Source organism: Paraphaeosphaeria sporulosa (genome assembly GCF_001642045.1).
Source record: "Paraphaeosphaeria sporulosa strain AP3s5-JAC2a unplaced genomic scaffold CC84scaffold_1, whole genome shotgun sequence".
NCBI lineage: Eukaryota > Fungi > Ascomycota > Dothideomycetes > Pleosporales > Didymosphaeriaceae > Paraphaeosphaeria > Paraphaeosphaeria sporulosa.
The window spans coordinates 939,435-955,828 of NW_017253360.1; the positions used below are offsets into that span (position 1 = coordinate 939,435).

At 53.4% G+C, this 16,394-nt stretch overlaps 5 protein-coding genes across 5 annotated transcripts; 2 read left to right on the forward strand and 3 right to left on the reverse strand.

Annotated features, from left to right (window-relative positions):
* The first annotated feature begins 4 nt into the window (after nt 1-4).
* On the forward strand, nt 5-1,206 carry CC84DRAFT_1159004 (uncharacterized protein). Its single transcript, XM_018177113.1, has one exon. It carries the CDS (start codon nt 371-373, stop codon nt 1,163-1,165), a length of 795 nt encoding a protein of 264 aa, XP_018041843.1. The 5' UTR covers nt 5-370; the 3' UTR covers nt 1,166-1,206.
* A 109-nt stretch (nt 1,207-1,315) lies between these two features.
* Nucleotides 1,316-4,152, reverse strand: CC84DRAFT_1253936 (uncharacterized protein). Its single transcript, XM_018184418.1, has 3 exons — nt 3,976-4,152; nt 3,600-3,896; nt 1,316-3,545 (listed from the first exon to the last, which is right to left on the reverse strand). The coding sequence occupies exons 1-3, from the start codon at nt 4,081-4,083 to the stop codon at nt 1,698-1,700; spliced, it is 2,253 nt and encodes a 750-aa protein (XP_018041844.1). The 5' UTR covers nt 4,084-4,152; the 3' UTR covers nt 1,316-1,697.
* A 403-nt stretch (nt 4,153-4,555) lies between these two features.
* Nucleotides 4,556-7,859, reverse strand: CC84DRAFT_1107017 (cation efflux protein). The gene is made up of 3 exons (XM_018175161.1): nt 7,225-7,859; nt 5,546-7,174; nt 4,556-5,493 (listed from the first exon to the last, which is right to left on the reverse strand). The coding sequence occupies exons 1-3, from the start codon at nt 7,668-7,670 to the stop codon at nt 4,761-4,763; spliced, it is 2,808 nt and encodes a 935-aa protein (XP_018041845.1). The 5' UTR covers nt 7,671-7,859; the 3' UTR covers nt 4,556-4,760.
* Nucleotides 7,860-8,026: 167 nt separating this feature from the next.
* Nucleotides 8,027-9,713, forward strand: CC84DRAFT_1133302 (chitobiosyldiphosphodolichol beta-mannosyltransferase). The gene is made up of 2 exons (XM_018175970.1): nt 8,027-8,425; nt 8,478-9,713. The coding sequence occupies exons 1-2, from the start codon at nt 8,074-8,076 to the stop codon at nt 9,611-9,613; spliced, it is 1,488 nt and encodes a 495-aa protein (XP_018041846.1). The 5' UTR covers nt 8,027-8,073; the 3' UTR covers nt 9,614-9,713.
* Nucleotides 9,714-15,027: 5,314 nt separating this feature from the next.
* CC84DRAFT_1253940 (uncharacterized protein) lies at nt 15,028-16,061 on the reverse strand (the record flags this gene model as incomplete). The annotated part of the gene is made up of 2 exons (XM_018184419.1): nt 15,028-15,733; nt 15,781-16,061. The coding sequence occupies 2 exons, from the start codon at nt 16,059-16,061 to the stop codon at nt 15,028-15,030; spliced, it is 987 nt and encodes a 328-aa protein (XP_018041847.1).
* Nucleotides 16,062-16,394: the final 333 nt, after the last annotated feature.

Here is a 16,394-nt window from a genome sequence, read left to right on the forward strand (position 1 = left end):
TGATCGACGGATCGTCAGCGACATAGCATCACGGGCATTGCTCCTTTGAAACACATCCTCTACGCCCGATCATACTGCAAAACCATAACTGGACATCGTGCGCTCAGGGCGGTGTCACATCGCGCGAGAAATGCTTGAACGTGGAGTCGATCTGGAACCGCGCAATGTCCGGGGACATCATCACCGGATCGCACGAGCTGGCTTGAGTGATTGACTTCGAGAGCACTGAAATATGAGGACAACTATGCGCACCTCAAGATGTATAAAGGCGCGACAATGCCATAGGGAATGGCTAAACACAGCTTCATTCCTCCCTTTTCCATCAGCGCTAGTCGTTCTTCTCTTCAGTTCTCTTCCTCCTATCGCAGCCATGCGTTACTCCATCCTCTTCCTTACCACCATCCTCCCGGTGTCGCTAGCCGCACCCATCGCTTCCACCCACCAGATCCAGCCCCCGGCACGCCTCAACCGCCGCTCTTTCACCGCCCGTGAAGAACGTTACACCCAGCCCGACGGCGGCTTCCCCGTGCCACCCGTCGCCCCAGCTCCAGGCGCCCCAGCTCCTGGGCGTTTCTCCGGCCCAGATGGTGGCTGGGTGAAACGACAGAGCGCTGAGCCGGATGTCTGGACTCCTCCTGGCCCAAGAAACGGGGTATCCGATGGAGGCTCGGCTGCGGTACCTGCACCGACTGAAGTCTATGTTCCCCCTTCCATCCCAGCACCAACGGAGGTTTACTCTCCCCCATCCGTGCCAGCACCTACCGAAGCCGCACCCCCGCCCTCGAACATCGGCTGGTCCATCGCCACACGTCAGGACCGCTACACGCAGCCCGACGGCGGATTCTACGTCCCGCCTCCTGCCCCGGTTGCACCCGTAGATCCAGCGCCTGGACGATACGATAGCCCAGACGGCGGATGGGCGAAGCGTCAGGATCGTTATACGCAGCCCGACGGCGGATTCTACGCCCCGCCACCTGCCCCGGTTGCACCCGTAGATCCAGCGCCTGGACGATACGATAGCCCAGACGGCGGATGGGCGAAGCGTCAGGATCGTTATACGCAGCCCGATGGCGGATTTTACGTCGCTCCTGCGCCTGTTGCACCTGGGCCGGTCGAAGCGGTACCGGGACGGTATGAGGGGGTTGATGGTGGGTGGAAAGCTTAAGGAAGTTGGCAAGCAGTTTTGGGCTTGTTTTGTGATGTAGGGTTGGAGATGCTGGAGGAGTGGCTTGGGTGGTGGAGGGTGTACTTTGTTAGATAAGCATCGAACTGAACTAGAGTCATATTGTGTATAGAGTCTTTGGAAACTGTCCTTCTTGTCAAATGGTGTGCAAGGACATGTATTCTGACGTCCTCAATGCTCGTGTGTCGTCTCGCGCGATTAAGCTTTTGCGGGTGCATAGTCTTGGTATTTGCATCCTATGCCCATAAAAGGGGACTCGAACTCCGTGAAATCCATTAAAACCAAGAGTCAATCCGCTGTTCAGCCTTGCGATTGTGCGGAGATCATGCAGGGAGCATCTGAATCCTTCCCGTGTGGGGTCCTTGCCCGAATTTTGCCTAGCCCCATCCAAGAGAAGCGCACGACACTCCTGTGGATGATTGCTAGAACAGAGCATCGAGTCGATGGATACCGCGCTGTGGAACTGCCTTACACGACCTTGCATCAATCAGCACGCCTCATTACTTGCCACAGGCTACCCTGTGAACTTTCCCCCACAATAAATACACACATCGCAGGCCAGGAACAGCGCTCTCGCCAGCGACACCTCTCCCTCTACCCTCCCGAGCTCATCTTCCTCCTGTGCCCCTACAAACTCCTCGCTCAGATACGGCGTCCGACACAGCGCGCACGCCTTCGATATCCTCGGCCGCTGAATCGCGACAAAGCTGATCCCACACCGCGAGAACTCGTGCCCGTTCGTGCACCGCGCAGTGTCCAGGTCCTCGAGCGGTATCGAGGCAGAGCAGAAGTCGCAGGTGTCGCAGGGCTGCATTGGTGTTGAGACCACCTCTCGGGGGTAATCCTCGTCTCCCTCTGCCATGATGGTGTCAACGAGGGCGACGATGCGGCGGTGGTGTTGTGCGATCTCAGCGGAAAATCGTGTTGCGCGCGTGAGTGATTGAGGGAGTACGGAGACAAAGGTTGCGAGACTGTAGGCAATGAGGGTGCGGGGAAGGAGTGTCGACAGGGAAGGGGCGAGGGTTTGAGAGACGAGGATCTGCAGGCGTTTGTTGATGGTGGTGGGAGAGAGTAGGGTGTGTTTTATGTGTGTCATGAGGGCGCGAATATCATTCGTTGGAACCTCTGAGGTAGGTTCTCCGTTCATCTGTGAGGAAGAAGATTCTGGATGCAGAACAGAGAGCTGCGCGGCCACTTGTGAGATTGTGCTAGGCGACGACTCATTGCCGTCGCCGGTGCGCTCGGCCCATTTGCGAAGCGTGAAGACGAGGCCCTCTGCGCTGCAGTTTTGCGCGGGAACTTCGAGCTTGGCATCTTTGTCGTAGTCTCGTAGGCCCGAAATGGTTATTGACGTGCGCCGGTCGTTGGGCGGTCCGTATTCTATCATGTCACTTGGATGGATGGTGCTGCATGCTGCGATGAAATCGCCGAGCGGCGAAGTAGACAGCCCCCAGACTTTGCTTCGGACGTTGCCTGCAAGTTCATGCTGAGCGCTGAACAGTGCCTGTGCATCCCACAACTGTTCGCGCCAATGAGGATGGCCGGGAATAGTAGCTAGAGAATCTTTCGTGCACTGGAGCCGAGTTGTATAGCTTAGAGTTGCCTGAAGTGACGCGAAGTGAATAGTCGGATCCTCTGTTGTGTGGTCCCATACTGCTGCGCTCATTTCGTCCCAGCGGCCGTCCAGATCGTGCTCCGTTCGGGCGAAAGCATTGGCATTACTTGCGGATATCTTGAGGACCACAACGTTGGTAAGGGTGAACAGGGCCAACGTGACAGTGTCGCGATTCTCGGTTTTGGATGACCACTTCATCGGGCCGGCATGTCGAAGTTTGATATCAGGGTAGACAACCTCATCGTTCCCGATTCCGATGGTCTCGCCGCTGTACGTAACAACACGGGCGCGTACATCGTCATTCGTGGCGTACACCAAGACAGAATGAAACCACTCTCCCTGCATCGTCCATGGACTCCATGCGAGTTGTGAAATGTGCCGCTGCTGTTGCATTATTTCATCGAACGTGTTAGCGCTCTCGAACACGTTCTCAGAGTCCGGGGTAATCGAGAAATGGCTCAGAACTTCGCCTGACCATTCTTCCTCGGCACCGAGAGTCGTGGCTGGCGTATCAATAGCGACTATAGCAATTTGGTTGTCGTCGTTGGCAACAGCTAAGAAAGGTTGAGCCCAAGTTGTCCGCGTGCCAATGATAGCAGCAGGGCCCAGGCTAGGCATCGAAGGTGCCCAGGCAAAAGATCGTATGCGCGCGCGAAGACGCATCTTCTCAACGGACTCATGGACCAGGGTACTTTCGACCTCATTCAAGTTACTGGAGAAGTACAGTACGAGCGCATCATTGATGATCTAGCGAAGCTCGTATTAGGATGCATATCATTCTTGACGAATGCAAGGGCGTACCAGCTTCCGCCTCCAGCTCAATTCATCATCAATCTTCCCCTCACTGGCCCAGATGCTCAGAATCAAGCTCGACGTCAACACGCCAAGCGCACATCGTCGATGCTTCGCGATCCCCGGCGGTGACCAGGTTATTGATACAGGCGCGCTGGTGGACACTTCCTCGCCGATGGAGTATGTAGATACAGGCCCAGCTTCTTTCTCCGGGAGCTCCGTTGTGGTGAACCACGAGACTGCCAGTGGAATGTGATGCCAAGAGGAAAAGTCGTGCTCTGTGTCGTTGGACTTGGTGTGTGGAAACTTGCTATTTGTTAGTATGCACTGTGACTTGGATAGAGCTAGCCTGGTTTAGCTCGTATGTGCGCGTGTTTGCACTCACCAGAAGCTCAACTTGTTCCTCGCTCGCAAGCGCGATAATGCCATCATGGCTCCATTCGATCGCGTCGACACACGCGGGCCAGCACGCTATCGTCGTGGTGTCCGCCATCGCCTATTAGTGAAATTGTACTTGTATGGAGAAGGCATGCAAGTTTGCTTCATAACTACGGCTGTCGCGACGGTGAGGTTGAAGCGTGAAAGCTCGCTTGACCGAAAGTGGATTTTGGAGGTTGACGCGAGTCAGGTGATTGCGACGTCATGACTCGTGTGGTCGTCTAGTTGCACGTAGATACCAGCGCCGACCTGCATCTATCTACACCAGCACGAACCTTTACTCATACACAACATCTGCTCTTACAGCTTGAAACCCTCATCTGATCGATCTCGCAGAGATTTTCAAGAACGTTGTGTCGACCTAGACCTCAGTCTTATGTGGTTACCAGCAGTGGGAACACGATTATCAGGATCGGACCAGGCGGGGAGCAAGAGGATCTTGCGTGCAGTCCCAATTCGACGGAGATTGATGAACCGACATCGTTTGCGTTATCAAGATGACTCCTAGTGTCAAGGCTCTGAACATGGTCTGTACAGCTTTAATAGTTGATGTTGTATACGCGCCTTGCAGCTTCCAAAGCCTCAAAAGAAACGCTCCGTTCCATACAGCTACATTTGCCTGACGACATTTGCGAAAAGACAAAGAAATGGTATGTTCATAAGAAAACCCCATGGTATGAACGCCCTGTTATGCTACCTCGAAAACAAAAACAAAGACTGATCACGCTCAACTCAATTCGACTTGTTCCCGCCACCGCACCAACAGTTCCCTTCGCCCTCCCGTTCGACGTGCAAGACCACGTCCATGCCTTTGCCCTTGAGAAACTGCGCTGTGCGTTCGCGGACGTCTTCGACGTCTGCACCCCGCGCGGCGATGATGTGGATGGCGCCGAGTATGCGTTGTCCGCGTGAGGCGTGAGCGTGGTCGTGGTCATGGTCATGGCTATGGTCATGGTCGTGGTCGTGGTCGTCGTGGCTATGGTCGTGATGGTGTGGTGAATGGCTGTGGTCGTGGTCGTGCTCATTTTCCGCATGGGAGTGAACATGTCCGTTTCCATGCACGTGGTCGTGGTCGCACTTCTCATGCTCATGAGCATGCACTTCAGCGTGCGCAGCACCTTCATCCTCCATCCAGAACTTCGGCACAGCATAGCCCACGACACCTCTTAGCGAACTAAGCTCTTGAAGGGTATTGCGAATGCCGTACTCGACGTCTGCAGGCAAAGAGAGCATCAAGCGCATACCGGCGCTCTTTACAAGGGGAATGGCGGAGAAAAAGATGAGGATGGCGATGATGCAAGATGCAATCGGGTCCCAGCCAGACCAGCCGTAGTACTTGGTGAGGAGAGTGGAGATGATCACGGCGACAGAGCCCAGTGCATCGGCAAGGATGTGCAGAAATATGCCCTGCATGTTCTCGTTGTCATGGGAATGCCCATGACCGTGTCCATGGTCTCCATGGTCGCTGTTGCGCGTTAGTACGATGCAAAGTTGAAAATAGCTGACTGATGACTTACTGGCCATGGTCATGCCCGTGACCGTGATGGGCGTGCCCGAACGCTGTCAGTCCCACAATGTTCACCAAAAAACCAAGCACACTGACGATGAGCAGCTCGTTGAGCCTTTGCAGCTCATGACCTTCCCATAGCCTTTCAAACGCATCGAAGCAAATCTCAACACTGACCAGCAAAAGAAACACACCGTTGGCAAACCCAGACAGCGTGTCAACTTTTCCATAGCCATATGGGAAGGCAGCGTTCGGACGCCACTTGCTCATCACCGCGGCTGCCAAACCGACCGCAAGTCCAGCACAGTCGAAGAGCATGTGGATGCTGTCGGTGAGCAGACCCAGTGATCCGCTCACATAGCCATAAAAGAACTGGACCATCATGAAGGACAGATTCAATACCCCGAAATAAGCAATGCGGCGCGAGTCCTTCTCAATCATCACACTATGGATGATGGAGCCTGGCGTGCAACGTGCAATGATGAAGGCAGATATATGGGAATGGTTGCCATGGAGGTGGTGATCGTGACCGTGATCGTGATCATGCGAGTGTGAATGACGATGGGTCGCATGCGAGTGATCGCGTGACGACGGCCGAGAAAGGACTGGTGCTCGTGTATCAAAAGCAGTTGCCCCGAGAACAACAAGGAAAGCGACATAGGCGTGCCAGGCTTGGTGCTCAAATTGTGCGAAAACGATCGTGATCAGGCCGCCAATTGCCAATCCACTCTTTTTAGCGCTGTGCAAAGCGTTGGGAGAGGAAAGGTATACAGATGCTGTCCCTGACGCAATGGAAAGGGTAGAAAACAGGAGTGCGTGATGCGACAAAGATGGTGCAGCTGAAGAGAATTGGGCGAAGATAACAGTGAAGCAAGTCAACACAAGACCAGTCGCAAGAGTAAGATCAGTATCTAGTGACGTGCTGATCAATGGAGAGGACGGTTTCGGCAAGCTCGCACGTGTCGATGTTTGCGTAGCCCAGCCATTCTGGGTTTGCGGTGTCATCAAGGACCAGCCCGTGGTTGGGAGAGGCGGCGGAATGACAAATATGGAGATCACCAGCGCGATGAATCCTAGGATCACCCCGGCTCTCTCTGCTGCGGTGACGCTGCGCACAACCATTGCGATCAACAAAGCGACGTACGTTCTCGTCCTGGTGCGCAAGGTTCGCCTGGTGTTGTCCCACGCTGACTGTTTCCCGGGCCTTTGGTCAAGATTGCCTAAACCTGCTGTGAAGGCCACCAGAAGAAAGATGGCAGTTGTGGCACCTCCTAACTGCATCGTAGCATAGAAGGGCAGCATGACGCCGAGTGCGTGTAAACTTGCGCGAAGTACCAAGCTCGGGTGGAAACAGCCAGGTTCGTTTGAATCCTTCCGTCTGTCTAGCGGTTCGTCTGTGGACAGGCGGAACTTTGATATGAGGCCTACGAGCAGCAGTGTCGCAGACGAAAGCGTACATGCGTGGAGCAATTGTCCGCCACCCGGGTACTCTAGACTGTTGGAGTCGGCCACTGCATCTGCCAGGCTCGTGGGCGTTTTTCGAGCCTGCGATACAGCGCTAAAGTATGCAAGCGACGCGAAGACGTAAGGTAGAGGCACGAGGAGGGCTGTGAGCGCTTCGGGAAGTTCGAGCCAGGACCTGGTCACCGATTAGCGTATTTCGGCGTTCTGTGAGCGTCGGTTACGTACGACTGTGAGTACGACTGTGGAGGGAACGCGGCCGGGTGCTCATGGATTGGGGAGAAGGCTTGCTTCGCGGCCGCACTCTTCCCTCCTCCTGGCCTTCCTAAGTCGGACTCGCCCCGCGGTCTGCCCTTGGGGCGCCCATTTGTGAACGGCTTCAGCGTGTACGTCGACTCGGTCGATCTCGAATGGCTGTGGGCGTGATCGTGCGATTGGTTGTGCTGGTGGCCGTAGGGAGACAGTCCCTGCATGTACAATTGACCGTTCATTTCGGATCTGGCATGACGGTGGGCGCCCCCCGCCTGGCTTTGTGCCTTTGAGGGCGATGCGCCGTTCATCTGCGCGGTCCTGGGTGCAGATTGGTCGGCAGCGTAGTGCGAGTGCGAGTGCGAGTGTCCATGGCCACGGGCGGGCGACGCATTGTCTATGGGCAAGGCATACGTAGACGCCATAGGTAGCGCGTTCGGGGGGCCGCCGCGGTATCGCCTGCGCGCATCCGACTAGGCAAAAGGGCCGCGCCTCTGGGAGTCCTGGTGGGTTGGTTCTATTGTCGCATCCGATGCGGCCAGTGCTGGAACAACAAAGCGCGGGGAGCCAGAGCGAATTGCGGGGAGGTGGAGGTATCGCAAAGCGGTACCGTCCTGAATAATGTTTCGTCGATAGCGGCCGCGGCCGCTCAGGGGTCTCGTCTCACCGAGACTGGCAGGCGCGATGCCCGCCGAGGCGCCTGCTAGCTCCGCAACTGTGGCGCCCTAGCGTGGCCTGTGGCTGGTTCGCACTCGAGAAACGTGACCTTTTGCTACAGCAGCGAATATACATCGCCGGGGTGCCTCGCTTTTCGGGCGCTGCATCGAAATGTGGAACACGTTCGACATCTTCCGCGACGACTTCCTCGGCGAGAAGGGCAGCTGGCTGTTCGATGTGGCCCTCTACGCGATACTTGGCCTTTCCACGCTATTCACCATCATCCTAGTCACGTTGCCCTCGCAATACGACCCCTACAAGGACAAACCGTTAAGGGCCGTGAACGAGAGGGGCGAGAAGATTGAACTGAAGAGGAAGGATGGAAAACAGACGCTGGATTTCAGGGCGGGGCGGACGACTCACATCGTGGTTCTGGGCGACATCGGTCGGTCACCGCGCATGCAGTACCATGCCATCAGCATTGCCAAGCATGGAGGAAAGGTCTACTTGGTTGGATATCAGGGTATTTAGAAGCATTTTTCCATAGATTGAACATCTACTGACTACCTTGCTAGAATCTGAAGTCCACCCCGACGTAGCCGCCAACGACCTCATCACCGTCGTCCCCCTTGCTCTATCCCCATCATTCCTCCGATCCAGCTCCAAACTCCTCTTCCCCATTGTCGCACCGCTCAAAGCCCTCCACCAGTCCTGGACCCTCTACCGCACCCTCGGCTACGCCTCGGAACCCGCACGCTACATCCTCGTGCAAAACCCACCTTCCATTCCCACTCTCGCCATCGCAACCGTCGTCAGTTTCCTCCGCAACACCGAGCTCGTCATCGACTGGCACAACTTTGGGTACTCTATCCTCGCGCTCAAACTTGGTGCTTCGCATCCCCTTGTCAATATTTCCGCCCTGTACGAGAATGCTTTCTCGAGACTGGCATCACAGCACATCACGGTGACGCATGCAATGGCGCGAGTCCTGAAGGACAGTTACGGCGTCACAGCGCACGCCTTGCACGACCGACCCGCCGCCCTCTTCCGTCCGCTCAACGTAAGCGAACGCTCAAAGTTTCTTTCCCGCCTCCCCGAGACAGCGCAGTACGCACAAGACTTAGCCAAAGGCTCGTGGAAGCTCATCGTGTCATCAACTTCCTGGACCGCAGACGAGGACTTCTCGCTGCTGCTCGCTGCGCTAGAGACCTACTCCGCACGCGCGACGTCGCAGGTTTCGCTCCCGAAGATCCTGGCTATCATCACGGGGAAGGGGCCGCAGAAGGAACATTACCTCTCACTCGTGAAAAAAATGAATCAGGAGAAGAGGTTACTCAATGTGGTCATTCAGACAGCGTGGCTTACGCCAGGGGACTACGCGACCCTCCTCGGTGCTGCGGATCTGGGCGTCTCGCTGCACACGTCGTCTTCGGGCGTGGATCTGCCGATGAAGGTCGTGGATATGTTTGGCGCTGGTCTGCCGGTGGTTGGGTGGGGAGACTTCGAGGCGTGGCCGGAGCTTGTGAAGGAGGATGTCAACGGCAAGGGCTTCAAATCGAGTGAGCAGTTGGCGGGGCAGTTGGTGGAACTATTTGGCAGCAAAGATAGCGTGTTACCGATGTTGAAGAAGGGTGCGTTGGAGGAGAGTAAGAATCGGTGGGATGACGAGTGGGATCGGGTTGGTGGGAAGCTGTTCAGGCTTTTGCAGTAAGGACATCGTGTTTACTCGGACAACGCACCATGTGTCCCTTGGGAGGGACAAGAGCGTCACCTGGCTTGTATATAGCCCCAAAAATGAGCTTCAACGTCCTTCATACTGCTTCACAATCCTGTTCTCCGACTGTAAATCCGATCAAGTCAACCCGGCCTTACCCAAGTCTTTCACTCACTACACATTGCTTTAATGAGTGCACTCTCCATAACTCTTAACTTTGCATACTCATCGCATTTTCACCTACGCCATTCTACACACTCTAATATATATACGTTGACATTGTGTGTACCAGCCCGTATCGTTCATGAGTCTGAAGTACAAGTCCTAGTAAGTTTTCCCAGCATTTTCCAGATATCCATACGAAATGCTCGTCTAGCCCCCTGGACATACGCATGCTCGATCTGCATCCATACCTAGGCTATCGTCCTTTGGCTCGTATGGTCTAGCCTCGCTCTGAGGGTTTTCCGCGACCGTATACAGAAGTTCCGGCCCAAGCAATACCCTTATAAACACCGCCTAGAATCTATGGTGGCTTTATACAATACATCATACCATATGCTTTTTCATTGAGGAAGTCAATCAAGTATACTTTGCCTCCTCAAAACCCAAAGTTCCAGCTGTCAATATTTCTCGCTTGTTTCTTACGTTGATGTACTAGTATTTATGAAATAGTTACATCTCCTTTACCAGTGCAGCCTGGCCTCGCTCTCAGAATTCTCAGCGACTGTGTACATGCCTTCAGGCGGTAAAACGCTCTTTCTAGACACTGTCCAAAATTCATAGTTAGATTAAATACACTACATTGAACTTTTCCTCAGTTTCGCGCTTGAAATCTTTCAGGTGCACCGAGCCTGTTCTTGAATTGCAGACCGTGTCAATTGCACGTCCTGCTCACTTGATTACCGATATTGATACGCCGCATATGCAGCACAGTCATCAAGACTCCAGTCGTGCTGAGCATGGCACACTCATTCACACTCGTCCAATATCTTCTGCGAAGTCTTGTCTGGTGCATAAGCTCCTATGCCGGTACAATGTCGCTATCGCGGCAGTGTGGTGATGCCCTGCTCGTGTGACCCTTAAGGTAGGGTGCGCATGAGTTGTATTGATATAGTGGATTTTTCCCCTCGTGGCATTTCTTCGACTACATAGCTCGGCAGGGATCTTATAGCTCAGGCTCCTGAATGATGATGCCGTAGTCTTGCATATGCTTCATTATCTTTATGATCACGTTAGATGGTTGGAGCCAGAGTGCGTAAACTTTCTCCCCCTTTCTCGTGCGGTTGGAATGTGGTGGAGGAGTGCTGGTTTGCGAATGCAGTCTTTCTGAGTGTAGTGTGGACGTAAAGCGAAATATTAAGCTCGGTCAGAGTACGGTTTTCAAGGCGCGGATGGGAATGTGGGAGGCTATCGTGTGAGAATGGATAATGGTGAGAGAGTGTTGCGGAATGCAGTGTGAATATGAAAGGGGGTCGTGTAGGGCTGAACGGGAGCGTATGGGTTTACATCGTTAGTTCGAGGGTTTTGGTGAGGTTTCAAACGATATGGACTTGAAGCTGGCCTGATATATAGGGCACCCAAATTATCTTTGCGATACACATAACCTGTTAACTAGCCACTTATCACTGCCTCCTATTTTGGCCTGCCCTCTGTACAGAAAATACATCAAATGATGTCACCAATCGGTCTCACATTGTGGAACCTTCACGTCGATGTCCGAACAAACTTTTCTATCACACCGGGGTATCATAACGCCATCCATGCATCCCTCCTCTTATCCTATCGAGTCACTCCTCCCTTCCATTCCATGCACATAGCATCCTCCTTGTCCATTATTTATCCACGCCAACCTTACCCTTTCCCTTCCCCATCTTCTTATCCACCCCCAACTTCTCGATGTCCCCTTCTTTAAAGTAGAAGGGCGCCATCTCCGTCAGCATCTCGGGCTCGATTGGTAGAACCGAACGCATGAATTCTTTGGAAGTCAAGACTAGTTCCGAGTAGATCAACCATTTCGGACGTTCGGACGGCTCATGGACCCAGCTACTTGGGTGTATCCACACGGTTGTAGAGTTCGCGCCCTTGACCGGCCGGTAGGACTGTCCATCTCGCGCCATGCGTGCCGAGTTGGCGAAGTAGCCTGACACGAAGGCCTTCTTGATAGCGACAGGGTCAAGTTCACCTTCGTCTTCGGGGATAAGGCCAACTTGTTCGCAGATTTTTTCGAGTTGCTCACGGATCGAACGAATTCGATTCAACGTGCGATATTGCAAAAATTGCTCTTTGCACCACATTGTGTCGTACTCTGTTTCTACCCATTCGGAGTAGATTTTTTCATATGCGCCGTAGTCGCCGAGTCCCTGTCCTTTGTTGCCGTAAAAGCGTTTCTTCGCGGCGTCAACATGTAGTTTTTTATCCTTCGGCGCGAAAAAGAGGGCATTGGCCTCTCCTAAAACACTCAAAATGGTAAGCACCGGCCTAAGACAACCGAATTTTCCTGCAGAAATCAAAGTCTTCGCCTGCTCTGGAGCTACTGGAAATTGGCTGAGGGTTCTCCCGACTCGGGTCACTACACCTTTTGAGTCGAGAGCACCAAGGCAATAAAGCGTTTCCAGACTCGCCGCGATCGATTCCGGTGCTGGAGGGCTCATCCATTGGAAGGAAATTAAATCGTTGATACCGATGCTCTTCAGGAGGAGAACAGTGCTGGTCAAATTAACTCTCAGGATCTCAGGTTCGGAGGTCTCGGCCAACTCGTTCTGAAATGAAAACTGTGTGTACAGCCTGAAACAGCTTCCAGGCCCCGTACGTCCAGCACGTCCAGCCCTCTGGTTTGCGGAAGCTCGCGAGATTGGAACAACAGCGAGTTGCTCTAGTTTAGTGGTGTTGTTATAGCTGTTCTCTTTAGAGTAGCCAGAATCAATGACATAGACCACACCGTCGATGGTGAGCGACGTCTCGGCGATGTTGGTGGCGAGTATACATTTTCGTGCCCCCTTCGGCGCGGGTGCGAAAATTCGCCCTTGTGCGTCCTGGGGTAGGGCGGCGTAAAGGGGAAGGACGATCAACTCCTTCACTCGATTACCGAGTTTGAGCTTAGTCTCCTCGATACTCTGAAGCGCGACTTCGATCTCGTCTTGCCCAGTCAGGAATACGAGGATGTCGCCGTCACCAGCACTTGCATGTATTTGAAACACCGTCGTTATGCTCGCTTGCCTAGCTCTTAAGTTAGTCATGTCATAAAAGTGGGGTGACACATTGACTTCGCACTAGGGGTAACTTACAAATAATTAGCCTCAGGCTGTGACGTGTTGTATATTGTAACTGGATATGTTCTACCGGGAACTAGATACAATTAGCCGGTTGCCTAGAGTGAAACGTACTCTTGAAAACTTACCGTACAGAATTGGGCAGCTCTGAAGAAAGTTTGAGAATTTCTGGGCGTCCAGTGTAGCACTTGATATAATAAGACGTAGGTCTTTCCTGAACCGAAGGACGTCGACCAAAAGACCGAGGAGAATGTCTGTCGCCAGAGTCCTTTCGTGTGCTTCGTCTAATATAATGCAAGAAACATCTGGAAGGTCCGGCTGGCTCAAAAACATGCGTAACAGCGTTCCATCAGTAAGGTATTTAAGACGAGTCTTCTCTGTGGTCTTGTCTTCAAATCGCACGGTGTATCCTACCCTATCGCCGAGGCGACACCCTTGCTCTTCAGCAACACGGGTTGCCAAGGAGATCGCGGCTACCCTACGTGGTTGAGTGCATATCACCTGTTGGTCTTTAAGTCCGAGGCGATCGAGGTACTCGAGCATGTATTGTGGAATCTGCGAGCTTTTCCCGCTTCCTGTCTCTGCGGTTATAACCATGCATTGATTTTCAACCATCCCGTCGAGGATGGTTGATTTGAATTTATGGATTGGGAGTGACGTCCGGACGTCTGCGATGGACTTCGCTCTTTGTTCCGCAGCGTCTAGCTGCGCTTGCAGTTGCTGCTTCGAAGGATCGTATTCAACACCGTCGCCAACGAAATTGATGCTCGTGCTGGGATCAAATACGAACTCGTACTCGTCCTCTACCTCGCGGGCACGTTGGTTCCCTTGGGCCGCTTTAGCTTTGGCTGTCTGCTCTTCTTCCCAAAGTTGAACTTCGCTTTTGTAGTGCTCTTTAGACGAGGTATTCCGCTTGGACAGGACCTCCGACTTGTCCGTCGTCATGGTCGAGTCGAGCATGAAGAAGCCGGAATTCGTGTCGTCGATCTGGTTGCGCTCCAACGTCAGGCGAAGGGTCAACTTTCTCTTGTCCATTTCATCGAGCTCTCGCTTCGATAACTTGCTGCCGTATTTCTCCCGTTCCCTCTCATCCTCTTCGACATCCTTCTGTAGTTCGGCAATTTTCAAAGCCTCGCGTTTTTGTAGGTAGTCAAACCGACTCCGCTGCCGCAAGTCGGAGAGGTCGTCGGTAGCATTGCGCTTGGGAGGCATTGTGGCGGGCAGTTTGGCGCAGGTATTGGGGCAGAGGTTGCGCAAAGTCTCGTCGTGGAGTGTGTTCGGTCGGTGGAGGGTCGTAAGAGGCGTCAGGTGGGCTCGAGGAGGCGCTAGGGGCAGTTGTCCACAGCGCTTGCACCCACACAACAGTGTTCTGATCGTGTGCGCGAAGTGTGCTCAACTGAAAGTGGAGGCGTCGAGAGGTATGCGGCGAACGCGGAGCTGTCCTGATTCGGCGCTAGCGTCGGTGTGCGGCGATACTGTTATTCCGACAACAACGCCAAATTCTTGAGCTTGGAGTGTAGCGATGGAGCGAAGAGAGAGGAGAGCCTGCCGATATAGACGAAGAGAGCTCGGAGCCTGGACACGTACCAAGGTAAGAAACAGGCAGCGGCTATGCGTTTGAGCGATCGTGGAAGATGAGGGTGGAATGGAACCTGGAAAATGTTGTTCTTGGGATTCGAAAAGCTGTAAGGTTCATGACAATGCCGGATAGTGTATCGAGCTTATTGTATAGGTGCTACCTTTCAAGAAGCGACATTTCCAAATGTATATTCGTCGTTGACCGAAACACCAAATTAGCCTTTGCGTATCTCCGCATGTCCCTCTACAATGCATCCACTTCTATGTACGAAAACGGTAGATTCCATCGCTTGATGCAGCGCTACCTGTCATGATATCTCCCTTGAAATGCTGCCAAATGTATGCAAAGAAGTTTTCGCTGACTCGAAAGCCTATGAACAGGCGAGTTGGACAAAGCCAGGATTCAGTCTATCTCCAACTTCGTGCTTGCAAGATGCCGTGTCGCCACTCAAAAGCTTCCAGACCCTATATCTCCGCCATCGCCGAACACCAACTACAGTCCTAGGGCAGAGATCTGAAGAGAATCGGGCTACAATTTGGCTACACTTGGATAATACACCGTACTCAAACTTCGGTCCTCTCACTTGAATGCTCCATCGATGTTCCCTCCCTTTGAGTACAGGACTCGCACTTGCCGCAGCAAGCACGCAGCCGGAATACAGGACCTTCGATGAACTCGACCAACATGCCATCCTTTTGGAAGAGACGCCATATACCAAAGACAGCGTATCCCTCCATGGCCTTTGGGTACTTATTGTACTCATCGTCGCGTTGTGTCATGTTCGTACTGTCCATAACCACCCGCTTCAACCCGGCGAACGCAGGCAGCATCTCGAGGTAAGGCTTGACCAGGAAATGCTCGGTGGGGTCGAGCGTGTCGGTCAAGTGGTAAATATTGAAGCCGATCTTGCCCATGCAGTCGAATCTGAGGGTAATTGTGGAGATGGCATTTTTCTGCTCCGTGCTCAGATTCTCCACTCGCCTCTGGAAGTAGAAAAAGTTCTTCGTGTCGAAAGTGTTGTTAGTGAAGATGTGCAGGCGGGACTCGATGTAGGTCTGGCGGCAGACGAGGGTGAGAGCAAGCAGGTTGGCGACGCTCGGGAACTCGACGAATGTGTGGCGCCAGTCCCACGGGTCGATGGGGCCGACGATCAAGTGGCCGTCGGATGTGTGGTATATGCTGTAGTGACCAGTGACATACTCATAGAGTATGTTCCGGATCTCTCCGGGCAGACGAAACAGCGGGGATTTGGTCGAGTTTCGCTTGGTGCTGAGCGTTGTTAGATATCAAGAATCTTCCTATTGAGGAGCACTTACATGGCGACTACTGCCGCAGCTGGATGCATGTTGCCGAGGTGTTTCGCTGGTGGAGGAGATGGAGGTGCGTGCGGGTGAGTGTCACGGTAAACATTATGATTGCGTAGTGTCCACATATTCGATCGTGTGAAACGCAGGGAGCCAGCGGAGTACATCTCAGCTCCCCGGATAAGTTGATTACGAGCGTTTGCGAGCCCCTCGAAGACAGCCGCGGGTCCACTCAAAACACGCTTTTGATCACAGGGCAAAGGCGCAAGCGTCCAGGTGAAAGATGTCAACATGGTCGATTCGTGCCACAGTGAATGCGTGCGGGGGGTGATTGTGACTGGGGAAAGCGTGGGGCCCAAAGCTCCTGCAGCAGCTCCATTCATTGGGAAGCGGAAGCCTCAAAGGGCATGTTTCATTGCGAAAAGCATCGTGGCTATATTTGGTCGCTCGCGGTGGAGCATGTGGTGGCAATGAACATTGCGTTCTGTTCAATGAACCATGTGTTAAGCGCGCATCTCTGTCCAGCATTGAGGGGTTTATCTGTTCGATCAACCTTGCGAAGATGCATGGTTTTGAGTTGAAATCCGCAAATGCTCATCAGCATCATACACTTGTTGCGGAAGCCT

What these genes read in the sequence shown, in the direction of transcription:
- CC84DRAFT_1159004 (XM_018177113.1), top strand. Translation starts at nt 371, where the DNA reads ATGCGTTACTCCATCCTCTTCCTTACCACCATCCTCCCGGTGTCGCTA.
- CC84DRAFT_1107017 (XM_018175161.1), bottom strand. Translation starts at nt 7,670, where the DNA reads ATGGCGTCTACGTATGCCTTGCCCATAGACAATGCGTCGCCCGCCCGT. An exon ending in CCACAGTCGTACTCACAGTC is followed by an intron (nt 7,175 to 7,224) that starts GTACGTAACCGA and finishes ATCGGTGACCAG; the next exon opens with GTCCTGGCTCGAACTTCCCG. An exon ending in CACGGGCATGACCATGGCCA is followed by an intron (nt 5,494 to 5,545) that starts GTAAGTCATCAG and finishes AACGCGCAACAG; the next exon opens with CGACCATGGAGACCATGGAC.
- CC84DRAFT_1133302 (XM_018175970.1), top strand. Translation starts at nt 8,074, where the DNA reads ATGTGGAACACGTTCGACATCTTCCGCGACGACTTCCTCGGCGAGAAG. An exon ending in CTACTTGGTTGGATATCAGG is followed by an intron (nt 8,426 to 8,477) that starts GTATTTAGAAGC and finishes CTACCTTGCTAG; the next exon opens with AATCTGAAGTCCACCCCGAC.
- CC84DRAFT_1253936 (XM_018184418.1), bottom strand. Translation starts at nt 4,083, where the DNA reads ATGGCGGACACCACGACGATAGCGTGCTGGCCCGCGTGTGTCGACGCG. An exon ending in AGGAACAAGTTGAGCTTCTG is followed by an intron (nt 3,897 to 3,975) that starts GTGAGTGCAAAC and finishes ACAAATAGCAAG; the next exon opens with TTTCCACACACCAAGTCCAA. An exon ending in TGAGCTGGAGGCGGAAGCTG is followed by an intron (nt 3,546 to 3,599) that starts GTACGCCCTTGC and finishes GAGCTTCGCTAG; the next exon opens with ATCATCAATGATGCGCTCGT.